This window comes from Halichoerus grypus, chromosome 8 (genome assembly GCF_964656455.1).
Source record: "Halichoerus grypus chromosome 8, mHalGry1.hap1.1, whole genome shotgun sequence".
NCBI lineage: Eukaryota > Metazoa > Chordata > Mammalia > Carnivora > Phocidae > Halichoerus > Halichoerus grypus.
Genome location: NC_135719.1, coordinates 106,953,433 through 106,978,143, shown reverse-complemented (window position 1 = coordinate 106,978,143; position 24,711 = coordinate 106,953,433). Strand labels below are relative to the sequence as shown.

The window sequence follows — 24,711 nt, the reverse complement described above, 5'->3', positions numbered from 1 at the left end:
CGAGTCCCACATCAGGCTCCCTGCTCAATGGGGGGTCTGCTTCACCCTCTGACCGTCTCCCCTCTCATGCTCTTTCTCACCCTCTCTCTCTAAAATAAATAAATAAAATCTTAAAAAAAAAAATAAAAAGTAAAAAACAAGAATGAACTTCTATGAAGTGCCTAGAATAGTCAGATTTGTAGAGGCAGAAAGTAAAATAGTGGTTACCAGGGACTGTGGTTGGGGAGAAGGGGGAGTTAGTGTTTAATGGAGACAGAGTTTCAGTTTAGGAAGATGAAAAAGTTCTAGAGACAGATGGTGGTGGGGGTTGCACAGCAATGTGAATGTTCCTAATGCTATAAACTGTACTTAAAAATAGCTAAAATGGTAAATTTTGTGTTATGTATGTTTTACCACAAAAGAGTCACTATAAAAAATATTCAGCCAAAAATACCAGAATGAGACCACAGGTAGAAAATAAGTTCAAACAGATAATAAAAGGATAGAAAAAAATGTAGGTGTTCAGAAAAACAATAAAAACAAATGGTTTGGGGTATTAATTTCTTTAAAGGAACTAAAGATTGCCTACTGGGAAATTATTGGTATACTAATACCATATTTGAAAATTTTAACTTTTCATAGAAAGGAAATAATCTCCAAGAGAACAAGATGAAATTTTAAAATTTGGATTGATTACTGGAAACACTCCCTGTCTGAGAGATAAATATTAAATTATGAAATGGTCTCCTCAGGGAAATTGTGAAAGTCATCATCCAAAATATTAAAAATTAAATCAGATAAAACATTAGGCAGGCCTAATATAGGAAATGATCCTGGTCTGGTTTGGGGAGGACAGACTGGAAGGCTTATTGGGGCTTTTCTATTATGTATTTTAAAGATTCTGCCAAAAAGTAAAACCCATATTCTGTTTCAGGCGTAAGCTAGAAATTGTTGTTCAGAGTTCCTGAAGAAACAAGTGTTTGATTAGAGGTTGGAGGTAAGATTTGGGTCCTATTTTGAGTATATTAAACTAGAGACCTAGACTGCCCAGCTCTTGCACCACCAAGCATCCTGCATACTCAGTTGGCTTGACCACATGAAAAGAAAGAGCCAAATGCAAAACAGAGTTCTACTTCCTTAATAGCTGAGCAAGCACTTCATAGTCCCACGAGGAGGGACTGAAGTCCAGACTGGCTGGATTGAAGAATGTAGCTTGTGCTGAAGGTCTAGGTGAGGGGTCATTTCTTTGCCCCAAATAGGAGAGGCCTGAGTCTCTGGCAGCCACGTGGAATGAAAGATAGGAAGGTGGTAAGCCTGCCCCAGGTGTGGTATAGCTACCACCAAAGAAAAAAAAAAAGTGTATATAGGTGCAAACTTTAACGTACAGTAAATTTACCTGTTAACCAAACAGTCCAAACGAATAATCTGGGCTTTAAACTACAAAACAAACTCCTCATCTCTTGAGGCATGAAGGGAACAGAGATGGGCAAAGACTTCCAGGTGTGGTGAGAAGGGGGACGTGTCCTCATCCCCATTTTTTCACAGACAAAACTATATTATTTATGAGGATTGATTAAATCTCAGAGATGCAAAATTATTCAATATGTGTTCATATGTTCACCACCTTTAGAAGTGAGAAGGCCAATGGAGGCCTGCAGTGTCAAGGGAAATCATTAATGAGCAAGTTACCACTGTGGGTAAACTGGACCTCAGTCCTACTGGGAGCTCTCTGAGAAACTTTGTGCAATGTCCCTTAGAATGTCTTACTAAAGGGTATGGGACTGGGCTGTTTACCCAGCACCTCCCATCCCTCCATAGTTAAGGGTCACTCCAGGGGTGTTAAATTCTCAGCCCTTGCAGCCTCCCGTCAGGCAGAGAGACAAAGGAAGTTTATATAAACACGATAAGGCAGGGGTTCCCAAATCTTCGGAATCACCTGGACAACCCAGATTGCAGGACCCCATCCCAGAGTTTCTGATTCAGTAGGTCTGGGGTGGGGTTGGAGAATGCATTTCTAACAGATTCCTGGGTGATGCTGATGCTGTTGGTCCAGGGATGACATTTTGAAAATCACTGCTCTGGGCCAAAGCATCAATAGTATCTGTTACTTACTAATATCTAAAGGATAATAGTCATTAAGGAGACAAAGGGTCAGAGGGAAACTAGAGCTGTCTAGGTAAAGGAAACCCTCTACAAAGACCTGAGGCTGGAGGGAGTCTGTGTGGTTAGAGGAACTGCAAGGTAGTGCTGAGTGAGAAAGAGAAAGACCAGATGAGGCTGGCAAAGTGTGTGGGGATGAGATCAGTCAGGGCCTTGGAGGCATGGTAAGGATTTAGGGTCTTTTTCCTAAGAGAAAGGCAAAGGTATTGAATGGTTTTATTTTTTATTTTATTTTATTTTATTTTTTTTAAAGTGAATGGTTTTAAATAGGACAGTGACCTGATCAGGCTTGCACTAAAGTGGTGGTAGTAGAGATGGAGAGAAGTAGATGGATCTCATAAATATGTAGGAGAAAGAATCAACAGGACTTGATGATGGATTAAGAAGAGGAAAGAGGTGAAGAACGTATCATGGATGACTCCTAAGTATCTGGTCTGTGCAGTTGGATTGAGAACCACCCTACAAGGAAAGACCCAGGGTTCAGTAGTGTGCACGTTGAGTCTGAGGCTCATGTGGGACACCTAAGTGGAGACCTGCAATAAGCAATTAGGTATACAACCCTAGAGCTCATGGAAACTCTTAAAAGCATAAAATTGAACAAAAGCCGAAATGGCTGCACTAATGCTTCAGCAAAGCTCGATTTTAAAGTAACCTTTTTCCTCTCTTTCATAAACCTCCCCTCCTCCTTTCTTAGCCTTTTGTTTCAGGAACCCGGTACCACCCTGAAGACATGACAAAGGGGGCTGGCAGCAAGCACACGATTCCGGTCAAAACCAGCTAGATCCTGTATTTCCCTATAAAACCCCCCAGCCCCTTCCTCCGGGGCAGGCTTGCAGTTTTTTTGAAGGCCATAACCTGCTGCAGCCTCCTTTGCCAGGCAAAACAATAAAGCTATTGATCCTCTTTATCCCAAACTCTGTCTTCATGTGACATTTTGTTCCAAAGCATGGAGGCCAGTTTTTGACAACACTCAGAGAGTTCTGGGTTGGTGATTTAAATTTGGGAGTTATTAACATGTAGCTGGTGTTCAAGCCACTGGGCTGGGTGAGCCCCCTAAAAAGAGATCTTTGAATGAGAACAAAAGGAGGTTCAGACAGCACCTCAAAGACTCCAACAAATCATGGTTATGATGAGGAACATGATCCAGCAAAACGGTCTGAGAAGAAGCAAGGGAAGACCAGGAAAAAAATATGGCGTGACAGAAGACAAGGGAAGTGTTACAAGGATGAAAGGCTTAAGAACTGCCAAGAAATCAAATCAGGTGAGGGCTATTTATTTATTTATGTAATTTTAAGATGAGAGTTTAAAATGCCTTTCAAATTTAGTGAGATGGAGGTAATTCATGAGCCCAACATGAGCCACTTTAGTTGAACAGGAGGCAGAAACAAGGATGAAATTGGTTCCATAGTAAGAGAGTGGTATGGAAATGGAGACAGTGAGCATAAAAGACAATGCTTAAAATGCTTTTGAGACGTTTTGATATGTATGAAGGGGAGGACAGCAACTAAGGAGACAGTGAAGTCCGGGGTGAACTTCATGACCTGTCTTCCTTCCAGTCTTTCAAATGTTGGGGAAGACTGGAGCATATTTAAATGCTGAGAGGAAGTCTCTGGGTTGAGAAAGTCTGGAGACCCTGGAAATGGATAATTGAGAATTTATGAATTGAGGAGGAAATGGAATGCAGGGCACAGGTGGATTAACCTTTGATAAGAACACAGATGTCTCTTCTGCCTAATGGCAGCAAAGGAGGAGGGAGCACCTTGTGCAGATGCAGGTAGGATTAAAGGTTCAGTAGCATAAGTCAAGGGGTTTCTACTCAGATGGCTTCAACGTCCAATGGAAATAGGAGATGAAGTCATGGGAGAGGGAGGAGTGAGTCTAGTTTGGAAGGGGCTAGGGTTGACTATTCAAGGACAGTGAAGAAGACTGGAGAATGATTTTTTTAGTGGGGGGAGGGGTAGAGGGAGAGAGAGCATCCCAAGCAGGCTCCACACCCAGTGCAGAGCCCGAGGCAGGGGCTTGATCTCACAACCCTGAGATCACGACCTAGGCCAAAACCAAGAGTTGGACGCTTAACGGACTGAGCCACTCAAGTGCCCCTGATTTTTTTTTTTTAATACTGGAAGGGGAAAAAAACCTCATGGCTTGAATGCAAACTGATTTTCGCAAGTGGGCTGTTTTTGTATGAAGATGAGGACAGTACCTATGAACATTGACATACTTGTTTACAGCTCAGAGATCAGAGACACCATGCTACTCAATATGCATGTGGCCCTGGAAAACACATCAATATTTATATGTGATGTTTATACTCTTGGTTCTAATGATCTTCTAGAGTTTAAGTTTCTTGGAGGCATGGATCTGGGATGTGCGTCTGGGCTCATCTGGCATGCTACATTTCATTCTTTCATTCATTTCACAACTATTGAGCACTTGCCATATGACAGGCACTGTGCTAGGTGCTGGGGGATATGACCCTGAACGAGGCAGACAAGGGCAGTTTCCCACAAGGACCTCCATTCACGTGGACTACAACACTGATGGTGCCCCGGGAGCTAGTCATCACAATGCAATTGGAAGTTCCCTCCCTCCGAGGAGCTTACATTCTAGGCAGAGGGGAAGACTGGGTGGGATGGAGACAAGCAAACACATGAGATAATTTCAAATTTTTGGTAAGTTTTATGGAAGAAAAAAAGCAGATGAGGAAATAGAAAGTAATTTGGGGGTGGAGACAAAGGTTACTATCAACTCTGTGGCCTTTCTGAAGAGATGATGTTGGGGCTGAGAAAGACCAAGTCTTGGGAAGAGCCAGGGCAGTGGTTGGTGGCAGGGAGAAAGGCAAGTGCTAAGACAGAAGAGGGACGAGGCCTCTAGGACCAGAGACAGTGAGCAGGAGCTCAGCGAGGTAGGTTGGCCCAGATCCTATGCTGCCTCTTGAGCCATGTAAGGAGTTTGGGTTTTATCCTAAGCTTGATGGAAAACCCTTGATGTTTCTAAGAGAAGAGTAAATGTTGTGATTTGCACATTTAAAGGATCACTCTAGCTACTGTGTAGGAAATGGACTGGGTGGGGAGAGAGCAGAGAGGCCACTTAGGAAGCTACTGAATAAATAATCCAAGTGAGAAGACAGTGGCTAGGACTAGGATGGTGATGGTGAAGATGCAGAGAAGTGGATCAATGATGGATTGATTTCAGAGACAGATTTGGTGTTAAATTAGTCCCTGGCAGAGGTGTTAAATTAGTCACAGCCGGGTGGGCGGGGGTGGTGGTAAAGCTGATACCTCGTTTTTTGTTTTGTTTTGTTTTGTTTTTAGGCTGAGTGAATGGATGGGTAGTGGTGTTATTTACTGAGATGGAAAATATTGGAGCAGGAATAGATATTGGGGTAGAGCCAGTCTCACATTGCACACACTAGTTGGAAATGCCTATTACACATGGATCTCCAACTCTGGAGCCCCACGGACAGGTCTGGGCTGGACATTTGGGAATCATCAGCATAGGGACAGTATTGTAAGTCTCTCAGTAGGAGGAGATCAGCTAGAGAGAAAATGCATATAGAGAAGAAAGGAGTGTGCAGCGGGTCTATACCTGCTGTGCTGAATTTAGGTATGGGCTAGAGGAGAAGGAGCCAGCAAGGGAGACTGAAAAAGAAGACAGAGAGGTAGAAGAAAAACAAGGATGTGGCAACTTCCAAATTCCAAGAGGAGCGAGTGTTTAGAAAGACAGCACCATGTGTTTTGCAACACAGAGGTCATTGGTGACGTAAGAACAGTTTCAGGGGAATGGTGGAAACAGAGACCAGTTTGGGGGCAAGTTAAAATGTAATTTAGGGGGTGCCTGGGTGGCTCAGTTGGTTAAGCGACTGCCTTCGGCTCAGGTCATGATCCTGGAGTCCCTGGATCGAGTCCCGCATCGGGCTCCCTGCTCAGCAGGGAGTCTGCTTCTCCCTCTGACCCTCCCCCCTCTCATGTACTTGCTCTCTCTCATTCTCTCTCTCTCAAATAAATAAATAAAATCTTTAAAAAAAAAAAAATGTAATTTAGGGTTGAGGAAGTAGAGATGTTGCATAAAGGTGTCTCATCTGAGTGGTTTTGTGTTCTACAGGACCATGGCAGTTGAACGGGTAGTGGAGAGATACATGTGATCAAGAGAGACCTTTTTCTTCCTTTCTTTAAATGGAGGTGCTAGAGTCAGTTTATTCAGCAATGGTAATGATCTGGAAGGAAGAGTAGAATTAGATGAAGCAGGAAAAACTTCTGATGTGGGAATAGGGTGGAAACCTCCAAAAGCACAGTCTGAAAGAGAGGATGGGATCCCAAAATGAAGAGTTTATCTTTTAATAGGTGCAGGGACGCTTTTTCCATTTGCTTACTAAAGTTCTTAATTATTTGTTGAATGCAGGTCAAAGGAGAGAACAGATTTGCAGTGACACCTCCCAGGCACCAGATGGGGATGTTCAGCTGCAGTCAAGTCTGTCACCTGAGCACCTTCTTAGGAGCAAGTAGATAAGAGGTACTTCTGTCCTATGTTGGCCGGGGTTGGCCCCAGGGCAACTGTAATTGTAGGTGACTTTCTGGTTTGGCTCTTTCAGTGGAACTGCAACTCCTGTTTTGGGAAGAAGAGAAGGTTTATGCATGTGAAGAGGACATTGTGATACAAAGCACAAAGAGCAGGGATCATTTCCCAGAATGGGGGTTGGGAGTCAGTCCGTGTTTTACCTGCCACTAAAAATTGGGAGGAACCAGCTAGACACTAAATAACACTGAAAATCAGGGAGGAGACTAGCGTGATCCTTCACCGGGAAAACTTGAACAAGTCAGAGTTTCTGGTGTGTTGTCGGAACTGACTGCATGAAGGCAGCGGTGGGGAAATGGCCTCTTAGCCTGTGGCCTTGGAGGGGTCTGCGAGTGGTGGCCCTGCTGTCCCGGGCCAGTGGGTCCCCAGCAGCACCTCTGGGCTGGGCACGTTGGCATCTGTGCTGTCACCACCAGTTCTCTCTTATGGGCCTTGGAATCTGCCCTAGTTGTACCGAAATAATCTCTTAATCACATCCTTCCTTTCTTACATCCGGGCCCCAATCTGACCTCCTGGGAGGGAGTCCACTGAACAGCACAATAACCCAGCCAGCCCCACCCTCTTGTTGGCTAATATTAACAGTATTTATTTAAATATGTTTATGCACGATTTGCTATATCCCGCTGTGTGTTTCCACTTGTGTAAGATGGTTAGAGCCTTCCAATAACCCAATCCAATCCTTGCAAACTGGTGTGTATTTCTTCTGTCGTGGCAAGGGCTGTTCCTGTTTCCCCTGAATCTGTGGAATTAGCCCCCAAATCCCAGAGGCATCTTGGTTTTAGGTTTAAGCAAACTATTTCCCCCTTATATTTTCCATAGTCTTTATGCACGCTCCTGGCTCCTTTGTTTTGAAAAAGCATCTTTGCTCCTGTGGCACCTCCATATTACCGTACTAGTTCTTGCTTTCCTTTCACTGATAAACATCCCTTTTGCTTCTTCAGCTCTTTGAAACCTGTCTCAGCCAGCTATAAAATTGTCCTCTGCAAGGTGAGCAATGATTTTTGCCAGTCTTTGTGTTCTTCAATCACTCTTTATTCTCCTGGACTCCTCTGCATCATTTGATAGTGATGACCACCTTTTCCTCCTTGAAATGTTTTTTTCTTTCCTTGCTTTTTCCTATCCTTTCTTTTCCTTTCTTCTTCCCCCCTCCGCCCTTCCTTCCTTTTTTTGATTTGCCTGACACTGGACTAACCTGATCTTTTTTTTCACCTCTGATCCTTTCCTCTGTTGCCTTAGAGGACTCTTCTTCCTGAGTCCTGCCCTTGGGGAGCAGTTAGTTACCCCTGGGTCAGGCTCCTTTGGGGGTGGAGCCATCTCTTCAGGCTTGCCTCTATGTTAATGACTTCTCTCAGAGATTTGATCCCCTCACAAGATAGCCAGGCTTATTTATCTAATTACCCTCTAAATGTTTCCACTGGGATATACGGCTCTCAGCCCAAGTTGAGTATTTCTTTTTTAAAACGTCCCGTCTTCCCCTTACTCCCTAACATCTGCTCCTCCCTATTTCCCATTTCCCAGTTCAGTAACTCCACTGTTCTTCCTGCCTGGTCACCCAAACATAAAAACTTTGAAGCATGAAGCATGTATGACTTTCTTTTTTCAGACCTAGGTTTTAATTCCGGTTCTCTGGCCATCAGGTAACTCACATTAAATAAGGATAATCATAAAAACTCAGGGTTGTTGTGAGGAACATTTAAAGTGTGCTGCACAGCACTTAGAACATCAAAAATGCTCAAAAGCTTTTGACAATAACTCTTTTGAACTTCTGTCCACCCCTCAATCCCTATTACTTTTCTTACACCAAAGTTAGGAGCAGATTCCAAACCAGCCTTCTGGATTCTAGTCCTTAGCTCTTCCAATCCATCATGCATTATTTTTACTGGGTTCATCTTACTTGAACTTTCATGATATTACTACCATGTACCAACTTTTTAATGGCTCACCGTTTTCTGTCTCAGAATCCAAACTTCTGTCCTATCTACTCTGGCCTCACTCTATGCCCACTCTTCCCCAGAGCATCTTCTGGGCATTTCTTCCTTTCTTCCCCATAGTGGTGAGCATGCCACGCTCACTTCTGCCTCGTGATTTCACATACTACTCCTCTTGATAGGCCTAACTCCATTCTTCAGACCCAGTTAGATTTAGCTTCTTCATAAAGACGTTCTATGACTTCCCTGATGACCTTCTTTTGGAGGCTAGGTTATCATAGTCCTCATAGCGGATTTGTACTTCATGATTTAGATGTTACAGTGATGATAGTTTTTCTCCCTTCTGACTTTTTTAATGAATCATTTCTTTAAATACTTGTACATAAATATTAATGCTAGGCAAAAGATGGAAAAATCATGTGCTCATTGACCATTTGTATATCTTCTTTGGAGAGCTGCCTATTCAGATTATTTGCTCATTTAATTATGTCTTATTGTTGATTTATAATAGCTTTATATATTCTAGATATAAGTCCCTTAAAAGATATACGATTTACAAATATTTTTTCCCATTCTGTGGGTTATTTTTTCACATTTTTCATGCTGTCTTTTGAAATTTAGTTATTTTTTATTTTGATAAAATTGAATTTAGTTTTTCTTTTGTTGCTTTTGCTTTGTCTTATCTAAGAAGCTATTGCCTAATCCAAGATTACAAAGATTTACTCCTATGTTTTCTTCTGAGAATTTTAGAGTTTAGATCTTAAATTTAGGTCTGTAATCCATTTTGAGTTAATTTTTGTATTCAGTGTAAGGTAGGGGCCTAATTTATTCTTTTTGCACGTGGATATCCTTTATGATGTTTTAAATATAAGCCTCCTACATTAGATGGATGTTCCTTTAAGACCTTGTGATGTGTTATACATCTACATGTCTGTCTCTGTGCCCTGCACTGTACTAAGCACACAATTAGCTACCTTGTTTGTGTGAGCCTATGTGTGAACCCTTCATATTTTTGTCAGGGACAGACTATCTCACAAGATGACATGATGTTCAAAATTAAATCAAAAAAAAGAGTTTTTAAAGTATCCCCCAGCGTGGTTTCCTGCAAAAAATTGTCTATACTCTGGAGCGGCAAATACAAGCAGCGCATTTCTTTCCCCTTGAAATAGATTTCATTGCTATCCCAGAGTCCTTCTTTAGGTCTGTGTCGAAACATCCCCACCCCCAGCAAATCTGCCCTGTTTCTAGGTTTGCCAGTCCTTTTCTTGCTGTTCGCAGTGACTACCACTTCTATAAAAACAGTGGCCCTTGCAACCTTCCTTCCCATTCTTCACACTCCATGCCCCTTGATTTCTACCTCCTTAGTAGCTTTACCAGTATCTTCCATTTTTGGCAATCCCTGGGACAAAGAATTCTGCTCACCTGGTATTTGACAGGAATAATTTATTACATTTCATCTTGCTGGCCTCATATGGTGGTTTTAAGTGCATTTTTAGCCACCCGTACACATTCACACTCACACAAACCTTATTTTTTCCTATCACCCAACATCTCTTTCTTTCAAACCCAGTGGGTATATTTTGTATTAACCTTTTAGAAATATAAAAGCACAGTTTAGGTAGGCTCAGAGAAAAAGCTGAAATCAACCTGTGGATTACCCAGCCCGAGGGCTGCATTTGACGGCAGATCTGTGAGGTATCATTTGGTCTAAATCTAAGACCAGTGCTTGGTACCTTATTTGGATATTGCTGCTTTCAGTGCTTGGGCTGTTCTTCCAAACACTGGAGTTCTCAGCTACTTTTCAGCATGATGTCAGTACCACAAGTATTGCATTGTCTTCGAGGTTCTAGTGGGGGATTTCAGATAAGATTCCACATCTGAATATACTGAAAAACATTAGGTAGAAGTAAACATTTAAGAAATGCACTTGAAAGCCAATCACTTGATAAACAGGAAAAAAAAAAATCCCAGTTTCAGCAATTGGAGTCTGACTCCCCTTTCATCTTCAAAACAAGCGCCAGCTTGAAATACTCAAAAAGAAGGCCGAAGGGACCAGCCGCACCCATCCTAATCTAATTATTCCTCCGATGGTACTTAACAGAGGGTCACTGCCTTCCCGGGCGCTATACTGCTCAAACATAAACTGCTGATTTTCTAAAGATAGGAAAGTCTCTTGTCACGCTAGAACTAAGCTATTTCAAATGTTGAGAAATGGGGCTGTTATTTACAATATTAACCATCCCCCTCTGTCACTAAATGTAGGGAACATTCAAGAAGTGCGCAGTAGTCAGCGCAGTAGGCACTGTGGTGGGAGGTTGTTCAGAAAGTACTCACTGGAAAGTGAGAAAAGAACTAGAATGTGGAAACTGAGTGTTAAAAGGGTTTCTGAGACATGACAGTTAGCTTCAAAAAATTTGTCTGAAGGAAGGGGAATATTCAGAAAGGATATGGATATTTTTGGTTCTATAGAGGCATATTTGAGAAGCAGGAGTTATTCGGGACTTACTGGAACACTTGCAAAGGTCATTAAGGTACAATGCTCATTCCTGGCTCCATTTTAAATCTCTGTCCTTCCCTTTCCCGCCTCCCCCTGCCCCTAATTTTGTGCCACTTACAATGTGTGCTATCTCATAGCCTATGCATCCTTATACATTGCCACAAATCTTTTTGAGATAAGATGTGGAAATAACAAACACATAAAACTTAAAAGCCAGGATTTCCCTAGTAATGAGATTTCTCCCTGACCTACTGTTTCTTTGACATTTGTATTGATTGGGTACCAGCATGTTTTCCATTTTCTTTGTTTCAAACTATTTGTAAATTTGTGGGCAATGCAAAGAATTTAAGTCCCTGCTCTCAAAGAACTCATGTTTTATTTGGGGGATATTAAGAAACTTTGACAAAAAGAAACCCCTGAAAATCCTGCCACGGAGTCCAGCAGCTTCTCCATCAGCTGTGTCCATCATTGTGAATGTGATGGCATGCATAGAGAAATTGAGATGCTGGATGAAATTTAAGGTGGTGACAGAAAAGTCCTGAATGCAAAGCTTTGGAGTTTGTAGAAAATGAAGAAGGAAAAAATCTCCCATGATCTCAACACCAAGACAGCTTCTTATCATTTTAGTGTATTTCCTTCCAGTCTTTTTTCTCTGAATATTCGAGGATAAGCTTGTGATGTTACAGCCACATGTACAGTTTTGAACAGCTTTTTACCCTAACAAGCAATTCCCTATTTTATTAAGATCGTTTTCCTATATATTTTCAGCACCATAATTTACACAAATATTCCCTCCTCTCTGGACATTCATACTGCTTCCAAGAGAACCATCTGGAACCTCCATGAGTAGAAATAATTGGAGAGTGGAGAGACGACAGACTTGAGGCATCAGTTTCTCCATGATGACTAGCTGAAAATACTGTAGTGGTTTTCCCTATTTTTTGTGCCAGACCTCTGGCATCTGAATTTCGCTGCTTTCCTTTCACTCTTTTACGGGTCCCACCCCTTTCTTATTTAAGGCCTCTAACCTCGTTTCCCAACTGCGTTGATGAACTAAGGTTTATTTGCCCAGTTAGGTTCCTTTTCAAAGTAATTGACACAGTTCAAGAACACTGAGACTTTAAAAACTGGGGTCTTTTATGGGACCTGAGATATCTGAGTCTTTCTGACCCAGACTTTTTGAGTCATGTGTTTGCCAGCGAGGCAGGTTCCCTGGCTAGCTGTTTCTGAATTGAGTGCAACAATAAATGGGTGAAGTGGAAATGAGGTGGGAAGCAGGAGGACCATTTTCTATCACTAGTCAGTCTCAACAGGTAGAGTTCTTTAGTTCTTCTCGGTACCTGCTGGCACCATTCCAGAGCTATTAAAATTCTTTCAAGGTGTGGCTGAGGGTGGGGTAGAAGATGTTTAGCCATCTGAAAGCCTTAGTAGACTGTTCTAAGTTGCATATAAAAATACACAAAGAACTGGAGCGGCTGAAGAAACCGTTTCTGAGTAAAACTCATTGCACTGCATTCCACCCCCCCCCCCCCAAACAAGAGCATCGTAGGGTGTATTTGACTTGCTTCTGGTTGGAGCTTCCGAACGGGTTAAGAGCGCAAGCAAACTCTTGGGAGTCCAGTAGGAGTTGCTGGTTGTGCCGGACATTGCTTACAAAGCAATTTTTGTGGTTCGCCTCCCTTCTTTTGCGGGATGTTCATGGAGCTGCCCTGGGCATTTACTTTCTAAAGTTTTTTCGTCCCAAACCCCTCTCTCCAGCTCCCGGAGTGTGGCACCTCTTCCCGCTCCGAGACTTCTGGACTTGCTCCAGGCGTGGGGAGGGGGCGGGGGACTTTGTTCCCTGAACACGACCTTGCCCTGGGAATTTCCTGTGGCCGTTTCTCACGGACAAGCCCCCTTCTCCCGCTGGAAGCACAGACACCCGCGACGCGCTCCGGCAAAGTCAAAGACCCGTGCACGAAACGCAGCGCCCCGCCGCCCACCCGCGCCCCCGCGGGAGGCGGCCCGCGCTCCCCTCGCTCCCCCTCCTCAGGTCCCGCCGCCGAGAGCCCGGATGTTGGATTCAATCCCTACGCCCGGTCCTTCATTTCCATAAAAGGGCAGCGGCTCGGCGGGGCTGAGATTGTTGCGCCGCGGGCGCCCCCCGCCTCCCCAGCACAGCTCCCACCCCTGCCGCGCGCGCCGCCCCGCCCCCAGCCCGGCAGTGCGCGCGGCCCCCAGTCCGCAGCACGGCCGCTGGGGGACAGTGAGGGACGTGGGTGAGGCGGCCCGACCCGCTCCGGGCGGCTCGGCGGGGCGGAGGAGGAGGGAGCAGGCGCGCCCTGCCAGAGCCGGACTCCGACTGAGGGGGCGGGGAGAGAGGGGTGGAGCGCTGGGAGAGAGGCGAGGGGCCGCGACGACAGGACTCCATTAGTCGCTCCAGCCGGGAGGCAGCGCTTCGCCGGCTGAGGAGGGGGACCGGACGCTGCCGCCCCACGAGCCGCCGCTCCCGCGCCTGTTGCGGCGCGAATCCCTGGCCGCGAGCGCAAGGAGCCTGCGGTGAGGGGCCGGGATCCCGGCTGGGACCTGAGGGGGAGCGCGGGCGGGGACGAGGAATGTGAAGCCCGCGGGCGGCGTCTTCTCGGGCCGGGGTGCGGTCTGCAGGCCGGCAGGTGAAGCCCGCCGCGGTCCGCTAGGCGAGGGCCGCTAGGCTGGGGCCGCGCGGGGCGGACGGGCGGCGCCGTGTCCGCCGAGGGCTGCCGCGGGCAGGGGAGTGCTGGGCGGCCGCCGGGAAGGGCGCGGGGAGCAGAATCCCGCACCGCCGCTGCTCTCCCGAGTTCGTGCGGAAAGCCTCGGGTCCTCCACCTTCTCCCGCTCTGCGTTCGACTCTGCGAATTCGGTGGGATTTGCCTTCCTTTGGGGGAGTGACGCTTACGAGAGCCATTTCCTCCGTGCTCGCAGGAAGGAGCCATGGCTCTGGACGGGATAAGGATGCCAGATGGCTGCTACGCGGATGGGACGTGGGAACTGAGTGTTCATGTGACGGACCTGAACCGCGATGTCACCCTAAGAGTGACCGGGGAGGTGCACATTGGAGGGGTGATGCTCAAGTTGGTGGAAAAACTTGGTGAGTAGCATCTCAGCCCTCCAGCCGCGTCTAGATAACGACCTCCAGACTGAGGCGGCGGCTGAGGGCCGGGCCGGGCCGGGGCGGGGGGGGGGGGCGAGGGCGGCTTGCGGCTGGGGGAGGGGTGGGTTTTGGAAATCTTGCTTGGCATCGCGCAAATACTTTTCAAAATTGTAAGATCTTTCAGTACTTAAGCAAAAAGACTTTTCACCTTTGTATCTTGTTTTGCGTTGTTACTGTTTGAAGGTTTCTTAATGTGGTGATTCCAGCCTCCCAATTAATAAACTTAATTGTGTAGTTATTGGCGAGAACGCCTTATTTCTTTACATTCAGCGACTTGACGTTAGAAGAAATGAGAAAAGTGCACATTTATGTGGAGAGGGGGGAAATTACAGGGCTTGTGGTTATCAGTTACTTATCTTCAGTGTACCTGAATGTTGGTGACATCTGGTATTGAGGATGATGCAAAAAATTTTTAAAGTATAAATTGCACCGGAAAAGATGCAACTTCTGGCGCCAATATGAAGGTTCTTTAGCTGTGCTACTACGTGATGGAGTGTATTAAAATGTTCCAGTCATCCACTCTTAACGAGGGGTGGGGCAGTGTTTGACTATCTGTAGTCTGTGCTTTAAATGAGCTATTTCGAGTGTTCAGTTGTATATTAAGCTCATGAAAGAATTTTGTGTTAAAAAACAGGCATAATTAAACTAAATCGAGATTCATCATATTTGCTTGGGTACAAATATATACTGTGTTGATTTAAAACTGACTCAATTTTAAATAATAGGGTATCCAACAATATGGACTGTAAGAAAATTCTGCAGTACGTATTTTGGTTGTGATGCATTAAATAATTTTCAGCTTTAAGAATCAACTAAAATGATTCTGTAGATGATTTTATCCCAGAAATGCTCAGAGGTGTGTCTTCCTGAGCTTAACAACGCCTTTTTTATGTCATGCAGTTCTGGTAAGGTGATGTGTGGCACTGCCTTTTTTTTTTTTTGTCTTTTTGAAACACAGCATTCATTCTTGAAGCCAGTCTGGAAAAGTAGAGAAGTGTTTGTTTATCAGGAAATGTGTTTCTTAACCAAGGGATTGTTGTATACCTACCATATAACTCTATGGAACTAGTGCCCCAATGGTATTTGCAAAATAAGGCAGAATTCATTTAGGTGGATCTTTGTATCTCTACAGGAAGTTTAATTATTGAAGGACCAAAAAGAAGGCCCTTACAAGGTAGACTCTTCCTTAGGGCTGTGCATTGTTGGGCTCTCTGAGACTTGGCCCAGGAAGGCAAGCCCCCCTGGGTAGTCCTTTGAAAATGAGATTTTGCTGTATTGTTAATTCAATTAACTGTTGGTTAACATTGTTCTTACCTGATATAACTGCATCAATCACTGTAAAATATCTGTGAATCTTTTTTGTCCAGCATTAGTGTGGGATCATTTAAAGAAGAAAATAGGGCGCCTGGGTGGCTCAGTCGTTAAGCGTCTGCCTTCGGCTCAGGTCATGATCCCGGGGTCCCGGGATCGAGTCCCACATCGGGCTCCCTGCTCGGCGGGAAGCCTGCTTCTCCCTCTCCCACTCCCCCTGCTTGTGTTCCTGCTCTCGCTATCTCTCTCTCTGTCAAATAAATAAAAAAAAAAAAAATCTTAAAAAAAAAAAAAAAAAAAAAAAAAGAAGAAAATAACGTAATTTTTAATGTTTCCTTTGTTTTCAGAGGAAACAAGGATTTGCATCAGAAGTTGCTTATATATGATAAATGGACCTTATTAATAACACTGGCTTCAATAAGAGATATTTCTTATTGTGAAAAAGGAGCTGTTGAAGGTGACTGAGACAACTTAATAGTTTCTTGAAAGCCAGTCTTTATCTGATGAATAAGTAATGACTTCTATATTTACATTGCATTGATTAGAACTGTTTATTACACAGAATCACAGGCATAAATAGAAATACAGAGAATAAACTATTTGCAGACAGAACTGATGTTAATTTTAAGTGATTGTAGTCTGAATCTTTTAATGTTGATACATTTTTTATTTTTTATGCAGTGAAAAGAAGCCCAACAAACTGGGTACATGGAAACCTTGCATTTTTCTTGAACTGAACCAGTACTGCTCTCTTATATTTTGTCTTCCAAATAGAAAGTGCTTTTCATCATTATTCTGACTTCTCTGGTGCATGTAGAGCTAAATGATTTTTTGCTTCTGGTTTTAGGATTAGATACTTTGAATGGTAAGCTAATTTGTTACCTATTGATAAGTGAAAAGAGGAGAAATTCAGTAGGGCAGCGCTTAAAGTTTACAAACCTGGTCAAATTAGAAAGGAACTTTATAGTTCTTGAAAGGTGCCTAAAACTGCAGTGGCCTGCCTTTTGAAACACTGAGTTGTGTCACTGAAGGTATTAAAGGGTGGACTGGGTGGCTACTTGTCAGCAACAACAGTACATCCGAGCAGCTTGCAGGATCTAGATGATTAGAGCTGGAGATAGCAGAGGGTCTTCTGTCTTGGGATTGCAGAGCAGGGATGGACAATTGGCAGAACCTGGCTACTGTGGCCTTGGGACAGTTTTATGGTACTTTGGGAACAGAAGGTATCACAGCTTTGACCAATGTCTTCAGACTCCAGATGCCTCTCTGGTACCTTTCTTGTTCAGATCAGAATCTGTACGAAAACCAAAAGCATTAAGTTTTAAGGCTTTCTTCCTATGTGATCAGTGATAACAATTATTTCCTGGGGATTGATAGATTCTCTGGTGACTCCTCCCTTCAAGATTGTCGTAAAATTTTGTATGTGGGGGGACACCTGGGTGGCTCAGTTGGTTAAGCGTCTGCCTTCAGCTCAGGTCATGATCCCAGGGTCCTGGGATGGAGTCCCACATCAGGCTCCTTGCTCAGCGGGAAGCCTGCTTCTCCCTGTCCCTCTGCAGCTTCCCCGCTTGTGCGCTCTCTCTCTCTCGGACAAATAAAAAAATCTTTAAAAAAATAAAATAAAATTTTGTATGTGGGGCACTTGGCTGGCTCAGTCTGAAGAGTGTGTGACTCTTGATCTCAAGGTCGTCAGTTCAGAGTTCCACATTGGGTGTAGAGATTACTTAAATATTTAAAAAATAAAATAAATAAAATTTTGTATGTATGTACATATATGGGATTTTTTGAGAAGAGGCTTTTTAGCTTTCGTTAGATTCTGTGATTTAAAAAAAAAAGTTATGACACAACCCCTGGGTTTGACCCCTGAAGGTCAGCCTTACCCTGAAGGTATAGTGGTCAGCTCAGACATAGGCACTTTAATTAAGCACGCTAAAGAATTTTATAAAGAACTTTTGTACTTCAGTTAAGGTCATTAAATCATGATTCTTTGATTCATGACTTTGATTCAAAGATCTGGAAGGCCTCCTTTAAATCTAAGTGTAAAATTCATATGTCATTCTGCACTAACCTTTTAAAAGAAAATAAAGAGTATGCTATGAAGAAGTGGGTTTTAGGGAATTATATCCTGATGTCACAGAAAACTTTTTGCATCTGTGACTTAGTTTAGGCTGATATTAGACAAATTATCTCAAGATTGGTCCCCTCAATGTTTATACCTCATTCTAAGAATGAAAAATTGTTATTTTTGCCATTTTTAAAAATCCAGGTTGAAAGCTTGAAATCGAACTTGAAAAATTTATTGTAGTTTTTGTTAAAAATAATTTTCAAACCTGTATAGTGTTTTTTATTTTGTGTTTTTTTTTTATTTCAAAGAGTTAATGTGTAAAACATTAGGGATAAAGATTATAAAAATAAGACATCAGAGAATAAATTTATAAACCAATTATTCAATAAATTTTGTAAGGAAGAGGCCCAATTTTATGGGATTCCCTTATGTTCTGGAGACCAAGAAATATTAAAACTGTTCTTCTAGGGGCGCCTGGGTGGCCCAGTCGTTAAGCGTCTGCCTTCGGCTCGGGTCATGGTCCCAGGGTCCTAGGATTGATCCCACATCGGGCTCCCTAGCTCGGCAGGAAGCCTGCTTCTCCCTCTCCCACTCCCCCTGCTTGTGTTCTTTCTCTCACTGTGTCTCTGTCAAATAAATAAAAATCTTAAAAAAAAAAACAAAGCTGTTCTTCTACTCACTAGTATTCAGAACTTAGTATCGAGGATTCTAAATGCCAGAGATGCTTTGTTTTACTGCGTTTTGCGCTTTATAAATGTCTTTTCTGAACTTTTTTCTTTTCTGAACTTCTTTGTACAATTAAATATTACCTTTCTGTAGAAATTCATATTAGTTAGAGGATAAGGAATTTATTGTTACATGGAACTCACTGGAGTCTCCAGCCAGCAGCTCTATGAGCTTGGAGGGAGGAATAGACTGATTTCTGAGTTTCTTTTCACTCTGATTCTATGAGTAGGAAGAACGTAGAAGTTGGGCTAGATCAGGTTAAATAATAATCCAGAGAAAAAGTACAGATTGGGGGATTCAGGAGTAACTAAAAAGAAAGGTATGGAGTTGATGTAGAAAGTTTAAGGAATGTTTCTGAATATAGCCTTTATAAAGAAGTCCTTGAAGTGTGTTATGTTCTTGCTGTAAATAATGAAATAGAGTACATTTATGTTGGAATTGCATGTTCAGATGGAGTTAGGTTGTGAGGTTGGCACACATGACAAAGTAGATTTTAGTTAAAATAGCCCCTAAAAATCCCTTAAAAATGTTCATGAATTATATTATACATTCATTCCATCTCCCAGAAGTGCAAAATAGCTAGTTTTTCCTTCAGAAACTTTAAAAATAAATTTCTTTAGTTGAGCACCAGATGAAGAGGTTGGCTTGCATTAGGGGATTTGTTGCACAAAAATACTTTAAATTCTAGAACGAAGCTTGGCAATATGAACACAGGGAGAAAAGCATGTGTAACTGGACAGCTCCCCTTTCCTACTTGTGCTTAGTGCTCCTTGGGGAAGGCATGTTTATCTCATGAAATGGTGTCTGTGCTATTGAAATCCTGTTTTTTTCCCTGAATGCTTATGGTTGAATTCATGGAAATATCTACATGGTGCAGATTCACAGCATTTATTTTGAAATATATCAAAATTATAAAAACATTTTTTTTAAACCTTTTAGAATGGGATGGGAGAAAAATTCAGTGGTAAAATCATATATATTAAAATGGGTTGAATTTAGTTAAGTATGTACTGTCTGATAGCAGATTTACTCTGTTTAGAATACTATTAATGATCCATAAGAAATGGGCATTGGAATTTTATCTGCTCTTAGCAAATATTAACCTTCTTAAAAATAGGGGACAGTATGTAAATTATATTAAATTCTCATAGTACTAAAAAAGTACAAGCTATTCCTCGGATATATTATGTGTGACTTGCTGTCATGTTTTGTACCCTATTTTTTTTTTTATTGCAACTAGCGTTAAATAAGTTAGGCACTAATAATATAGGCACTAAAAAGAATATCTTTTTAAAATTCAACTTCTTTCCTTCTCTTTTTTTTTTTTTTAGATTTTTTTAATTCATTTGACAGAGAGCACAAGCAAGGGGAATGGCAGGCAGAGGGAGAGGGAGAAGCAGGCTCCCTGCTGAGCAGGGAGCCCAATGTGGGGCTTGATCCCAGGAACCCCGAGATCATGACCTGAGCTGAAGGCAGACGCTTAACCGACTGAGCCACCCAGGTGTCCCTTTTATTCAGTTTCTTAACAAAAGATCTCGTTGGAGATGTCTAATAGCTATTGAAGAAAATTGAAAGAAAATTAATGTTTTTTATCTTCAACTCTATTTTTTGAAATTTAAATCTTATAAATTCAGTAATAAACGTAACCATGAGGGGCGCCTGGGTGGCTCAGTCAGTTAAGTGTCTGCCTTCAGCTCAGATCATGATCCCAGGGTCTTCCAGTCGAGCCCCACATCAGGCTCCCTGCTTAGCGGGAGCCTGCTTCTCCCACTGCCCCTCCCCCTGCTCATGCTTTCTCTCTCTCTCTCTCAAGTAAATAAAATCTTAAAAAAAAAAAAAAGTAACTGTGAGCACTGTATAATCTTCACCTAGGTCACCAGTTAGCATTTTGCCATTTGATTTCCCTATACACACATACATTTTTTTGAACCAGTTTCAGTAAGTTGCATACATCATAACCTTTCATCCCTGAATACTTAAAATATGTATTACCTAAGAACAAGGATTTTCTCTTATATATTACATTCCAGTTATCAAATTCAGGAAATTAAACATTGATTCAGTAGTACTGTCTAATATGCATGTGTTCAAATTTGCCACCTGTTCAAGTAACGGCCTTTGGTTTTTTTCCCATCCAGGATTCCATTCCACATTTAGTTGTCACTAAACTGTTCTTTACTCAGTCTCCTTTAATATACACAATGGCTACCAAGTATTGCTAATATTTTTAGACATTGTTAGGTATAGCTTTCCCATAATGTCGTCTGTCTTCAGACTAGTAGTAGATGCAAATGGATACACAGAATAATGTGAAACAGCATTTTGGCCCTGACACTTAACTGGCTTGTATGATCTTTGGACAACTAATCTAACCTTCTGAGTGGGTTTTGATATCTACAAAATGGAAATTAAGAACAACAACAACACACTTTCTCATAGGTCTTGGTGAGAATTAAAAGAGATAATATGTGTGAAAATGCATTTATAAACTCTTCGTGCTGTACAAATGAGAGTGGCTGTTTCTCAGTGGCAGTGAGAATCCCTGTGCATACTGAACTGAGGGGAAAAACTGCTTTTAAAAGGAGTTAAAATGTAATCTAAACTATTTAACTTTAATAGGTTCCAGGTTTGAAAGTAGAGAATTGTACTCAGAGGAGTTTAGTTTGGGACTGCTTTGTGTTCTCACCCCCCAAAACAACAAGAAAAAGCTATCATTCCACCCTTCTTCTCACTTCCAAACACACACCTACCTCTTTAAAATAATAAAAGCTATTTAATTGCTGTTTTCATGGGATTTCTGAAGTCGAATGGACCAATAAGTGGATGATGGTATTACCGAGATTTGAAAAATTTATAACCACGAAAGCTTCAGTAGTAAATTCTTTTTATAAGAGTGATCTTTTTTTTCAATTATAACAAAGGAATGATATAAAATTGTTTCTTGGCACATGAAAACATTGAGCCCATTTAGAAACTAATGAAAGTGGTTTCAGAAAAAAGTTAACGTATGCAGTATTTTTATTTAAATAATTATTTTACTGAAATAAAAATTAATGCTAATGCCATGGTATGTTACAAAATGGTATATATGCCCAGTTAAATGAATATTGTAAAGGAATATTTTAAAATAATTTTTTAATTGAGATGTGATGTTCTACACTTGGATTTTTGGTTACAAATTCATATCCATTATAATTCATTGCAACAAATTACTTGCCTAATTGTATTTTTGATTAGTTCTTTCTTAATACCTAGCTTATTAAGATACAATTTATAATTCATTAACATTCATCCTTCTTGGTATAATATGCTGAGTTTTAACAAATGTATATCATCATGTTAAACTACCATAATTAAGGGGTGTCTGGGTGGCTCAGCTGTTTAAGCGTTTGCCTTTGGCTCAGGTCATGGTCCCAGGGTCCTGGGATTGAGCCCCGCATCAGGCTCCCTGTTCAGAGGAGAGTCTGCTTCTCCCTCTCCCTCTGCTGCTCCCCATGCTGCTCCCCCTGCTTGTGCGCTCTCTGTCAAATAAATAAAATCTTAAAAAAAAATAAGATACAGAACTTATCCAGCACTCTGAGAAGTTTGCTTGTGATCCTTTATAAATCAGCCCATCCCCTTAACCCCAGCTCCTGAAAAACAGTGTTGGTTTGCCTTTACTAGATTGCCCTATAAATAGAACCATAGAGCATGTAGCTTTGAGTCTGGTTTCTTTCACTTAGCATAATATATTTTACTTAGAAAAAAATTTTTTAGCATAATTTAGATTTATCTATGTATTGTGAGTGTAAAAGTAGTTTTTTTCTATTGCTGTGTAGTCATTGTCTGGATGTGTATGAAGTTTATCCATTCACCAGTTGAAGGGCATTTGTTTCCAGCTTGAAGAGATTATGAATAGGGCTGCTGTAAACATTTGCATGAACATACATTTTCATTTCTTTTGGATAACTACTGAGGGGTGGGATTCCTGGATAGTATTCTCTAAGTATATGCTTAAATTTATAAGAAACTGTCAACTTTTCCAAAGTGGCCACATTATTTTGCAGTATTGTATGAGAACTGGAAAAAAAAAATGATTGAGAGTTCTCGTTGCTCTGGGTCCTTCCCCAACATTGGTATTGTCAGGTCTTTTTGTTTATATTTTTGTTTAATTTTAGTCTAATAAGTATGTAAGGGTATCTCATTATGATTTTAAATCACATTTTCTTACTGACTGATGATGGGGAGCTTTTCACATGTGTCTATGCCATTTGTATATCCTTTTAGTGAAATGTCTTCATATCTTTTGCCTGTTTTTTTTTTCTTTCTTTCCTGTCCCCACCTCTTTTGCCTTTTTTTTTTTTAATTGTGTTGTTTTCTTACTGAGTTTTGGGTATTCTTTTTTTTTTTTTTTTTTTAAAGATTTTATTTATTTATTTGAGAGAGAGAGAATGAGAGACAGAGAGCATGAGAGGGAGGAGGGTCAGAGGGAGAAGCAGACTCCCTGCCGAGCAGGGAGCCCGATGTGGGACTCGATCCCGGGACTCCAGGATCATGACCCGAGCCGAAGGCAGTCGCTTAACCAACTGAGCCACCCAGGCGCCCCATTGGGTATTCTTTATATATATTTTATGTATAAGTCCTTTATCAGATATGTGTTTTGTAGTACTTCAGTCCAGTCTATGGCTTGTCATTTCATTTTCTTTTCCTTTTTTTTTTTTTTTTAAAGATTTTATTTATTTATTTGAGAGAGAGAGAGAATGAGAGACAGCACGAGAGGGAAGAGGATCAGAGGGAGAAGCGGACCCCCTGCTGAGCAGGGAGCCCCATGTGGGACTCGATCCCGGGACTCCAGGATCATGACCTGAGCTGAAGGCAGTTGCTTAACCAACTGAGCCACCCAGGCGCCCTTCATTTCATTTTCTTAACACAGTATATTTCAAAGAGCAAAGTTCTTAATTTTGATGAAGCCCATCTTATCAATTTTTTTCTTCTCTGGATTGAGCTTTTTAAGATTGTCATATGTAAGAAATCTGCCTAATCTGAGATGTCCAATGAAAACCAATTTGTTTTTAATCTACTAGAAAATTTAGATTTTTAGAACTTTAGTCATAAAATATTGAGTATAGTGAAGCATCTTTTTTTTTTTTTTTTAAGATTTTATTTATTTATTTGACAGAGAGACACAGCGAGAGAGGGAACACAAGCAGGGGGAGTGGGAGAGGGAGAAGCAGGCTTCCTGCCGATGCGGGGCTCGATCCCAGGACCTTGGGATCGTGACCTGAGCCGAAGGCAGACGCTTAACGACTGAGCCACTCAGGCGCCCCTGTAGTGAGGCATCTTTGAATAATCAAAGAAAACTTTCAGGGTTTATTTTGTTTTTAAAGATTTTATTTATTCGAGAGAGACAGAGAAAGCGAGAGAGAGAGCACGAGCAGGGAGGAGAGGGAGAAGCAGTCTCCTCGCTGAGCAGGGAGCCTGATACAGGGCCCATCCCAGGACCCCAGGATTGTGACCTGAGCCAAAGGCAGACACTTAACCGGCTGAGCCACCCAGGCACCCCAGGTTTTAGGGTTTAATGTTATAGGAATGTTACAGAAAGAATTAGGTCTGGCTTCTAATCCTGGCCCTACCACTCAATAGCTGTGTAATTTTTTTTTTTTTAAGTCAGAGTTTTCAGTGTTCAGAATCTCAATTTCCTTATCTGTACAGTACAGATAAACACAGGATAAGCTTTTATTTAAATTTGTTTCCTTCTCTTTGTAATTTTATTAGAGTTCTTTGAACATTTTTTTTCAAATGTAACTTTTCAAACTAGATAATACAGCATTCTAAGACAGTCCTGTTGTGGATGGTCTGCTTTCCTTCCCTGAGACTATTTATTCACAGTGACTCTCCTAGAGTGACCTGGTAAAATGTTTTGAAAACTAGTATCTTCTGGTATTTTCTCTCCATTTCAATAATTCTTCTAAGTGAATTAGTATAAATAAAAGAAGAAAAGCAGCAAATGATTAAAATATGAGGTTTACATTTGGATTTCCTTTCATGATTCATGGTTTTTTCTTTTTTCCCATGATTCATGTTTTTGGACTTGATTATCTACTATCTAGTTGTATAAGGACCAGCCACCTTCAGTATTTCCTTGGACAACCTGTATATAATTTTCAGTGTTAGGAAGCTGATAACCTCTAGTTCAGAGGAGGTGAAATTTGCTTTAGAATCTGTAGTGAATCCTTTCTCAGATATTTATCTTATTTTTATGTTATTCTGTAACTAAAAACTGTATCAGGTATTTTAAAGACTAATTTCAAAGCAATAGTGT

At 41.7% G+C, this 24,711-nt stretch overlaps 1 protein-coding gene and 2 long non-coding RNA genes across 13 annotated transcripts in view; 1 reads left to right on the top strand and 2 right to left on the bottom strand.

Annotated features, from left to right (window-relative positions):
• LOC118539683 (uncharacterized) overlaps positions 1–24,711 on the bottom strand; it is a 200,476-nt gene that overhangs the window by 19,195 nt on the left and 156,570 nt on the right. The window contains exon 3 of one of the 2 annotated variants that reach the window (XR_013440698.1): positions 16,474–16,913. The exons of the other annotated variant lie outside the window; for it this stretch is intronic. This is a non-coding gene — a long non-coding RNA (uncharacterized LOC118539683). Of the gene's footprint in view, positions 1–16,473; positions 16,914–24,711 lie in introns of those variants that run through there. 2 annotated transcript variants of the gene reach the window in all.
• On the bottom strand, positions 6,448–11,162 carry LOC144378854 (uncharacterized). The gene is made up of 2 exons (XR_013440699.1): positions 10,376–11,162; positions 6,448–6,744 (listed from the first exon to the last, which is right to left on the bottom strand). It is a non-coding gene; the product is annotated as an uncharacterized LOC144378854 (long non-coding RNA).
• The window catches only part of FERMT2 (FERM domain containing kindlin 2), an 85,342-nt gene continuing 73,917 nt past the window's right edge, over positions 13,287–24,711 (top strand). For 2 of the 10 annotated variants that reach the window (XR_013440696.1, XR_013440695.1), the window contains exons 1-2: positions 13,287–13,677; positions 14,080–14,245. Coding sequence is in view for 6 of the 10 variants with exons in the window: in XM_078053715.1 (XP_077909841.1) it covers positions 14,089–14,245 (157 nt within the window). In the remaining 4 variants the exon portion in view is untranslated. Of the gene's footprint in view, positions 13,678–14,079; positions 14,246–24,711 lie in introns of those variants that run through there. The other 8 variants (XM_078053715.1, XM_078053713.1, XM_036098414.2 and 5 more) reach the window with 8 other exon arrangements.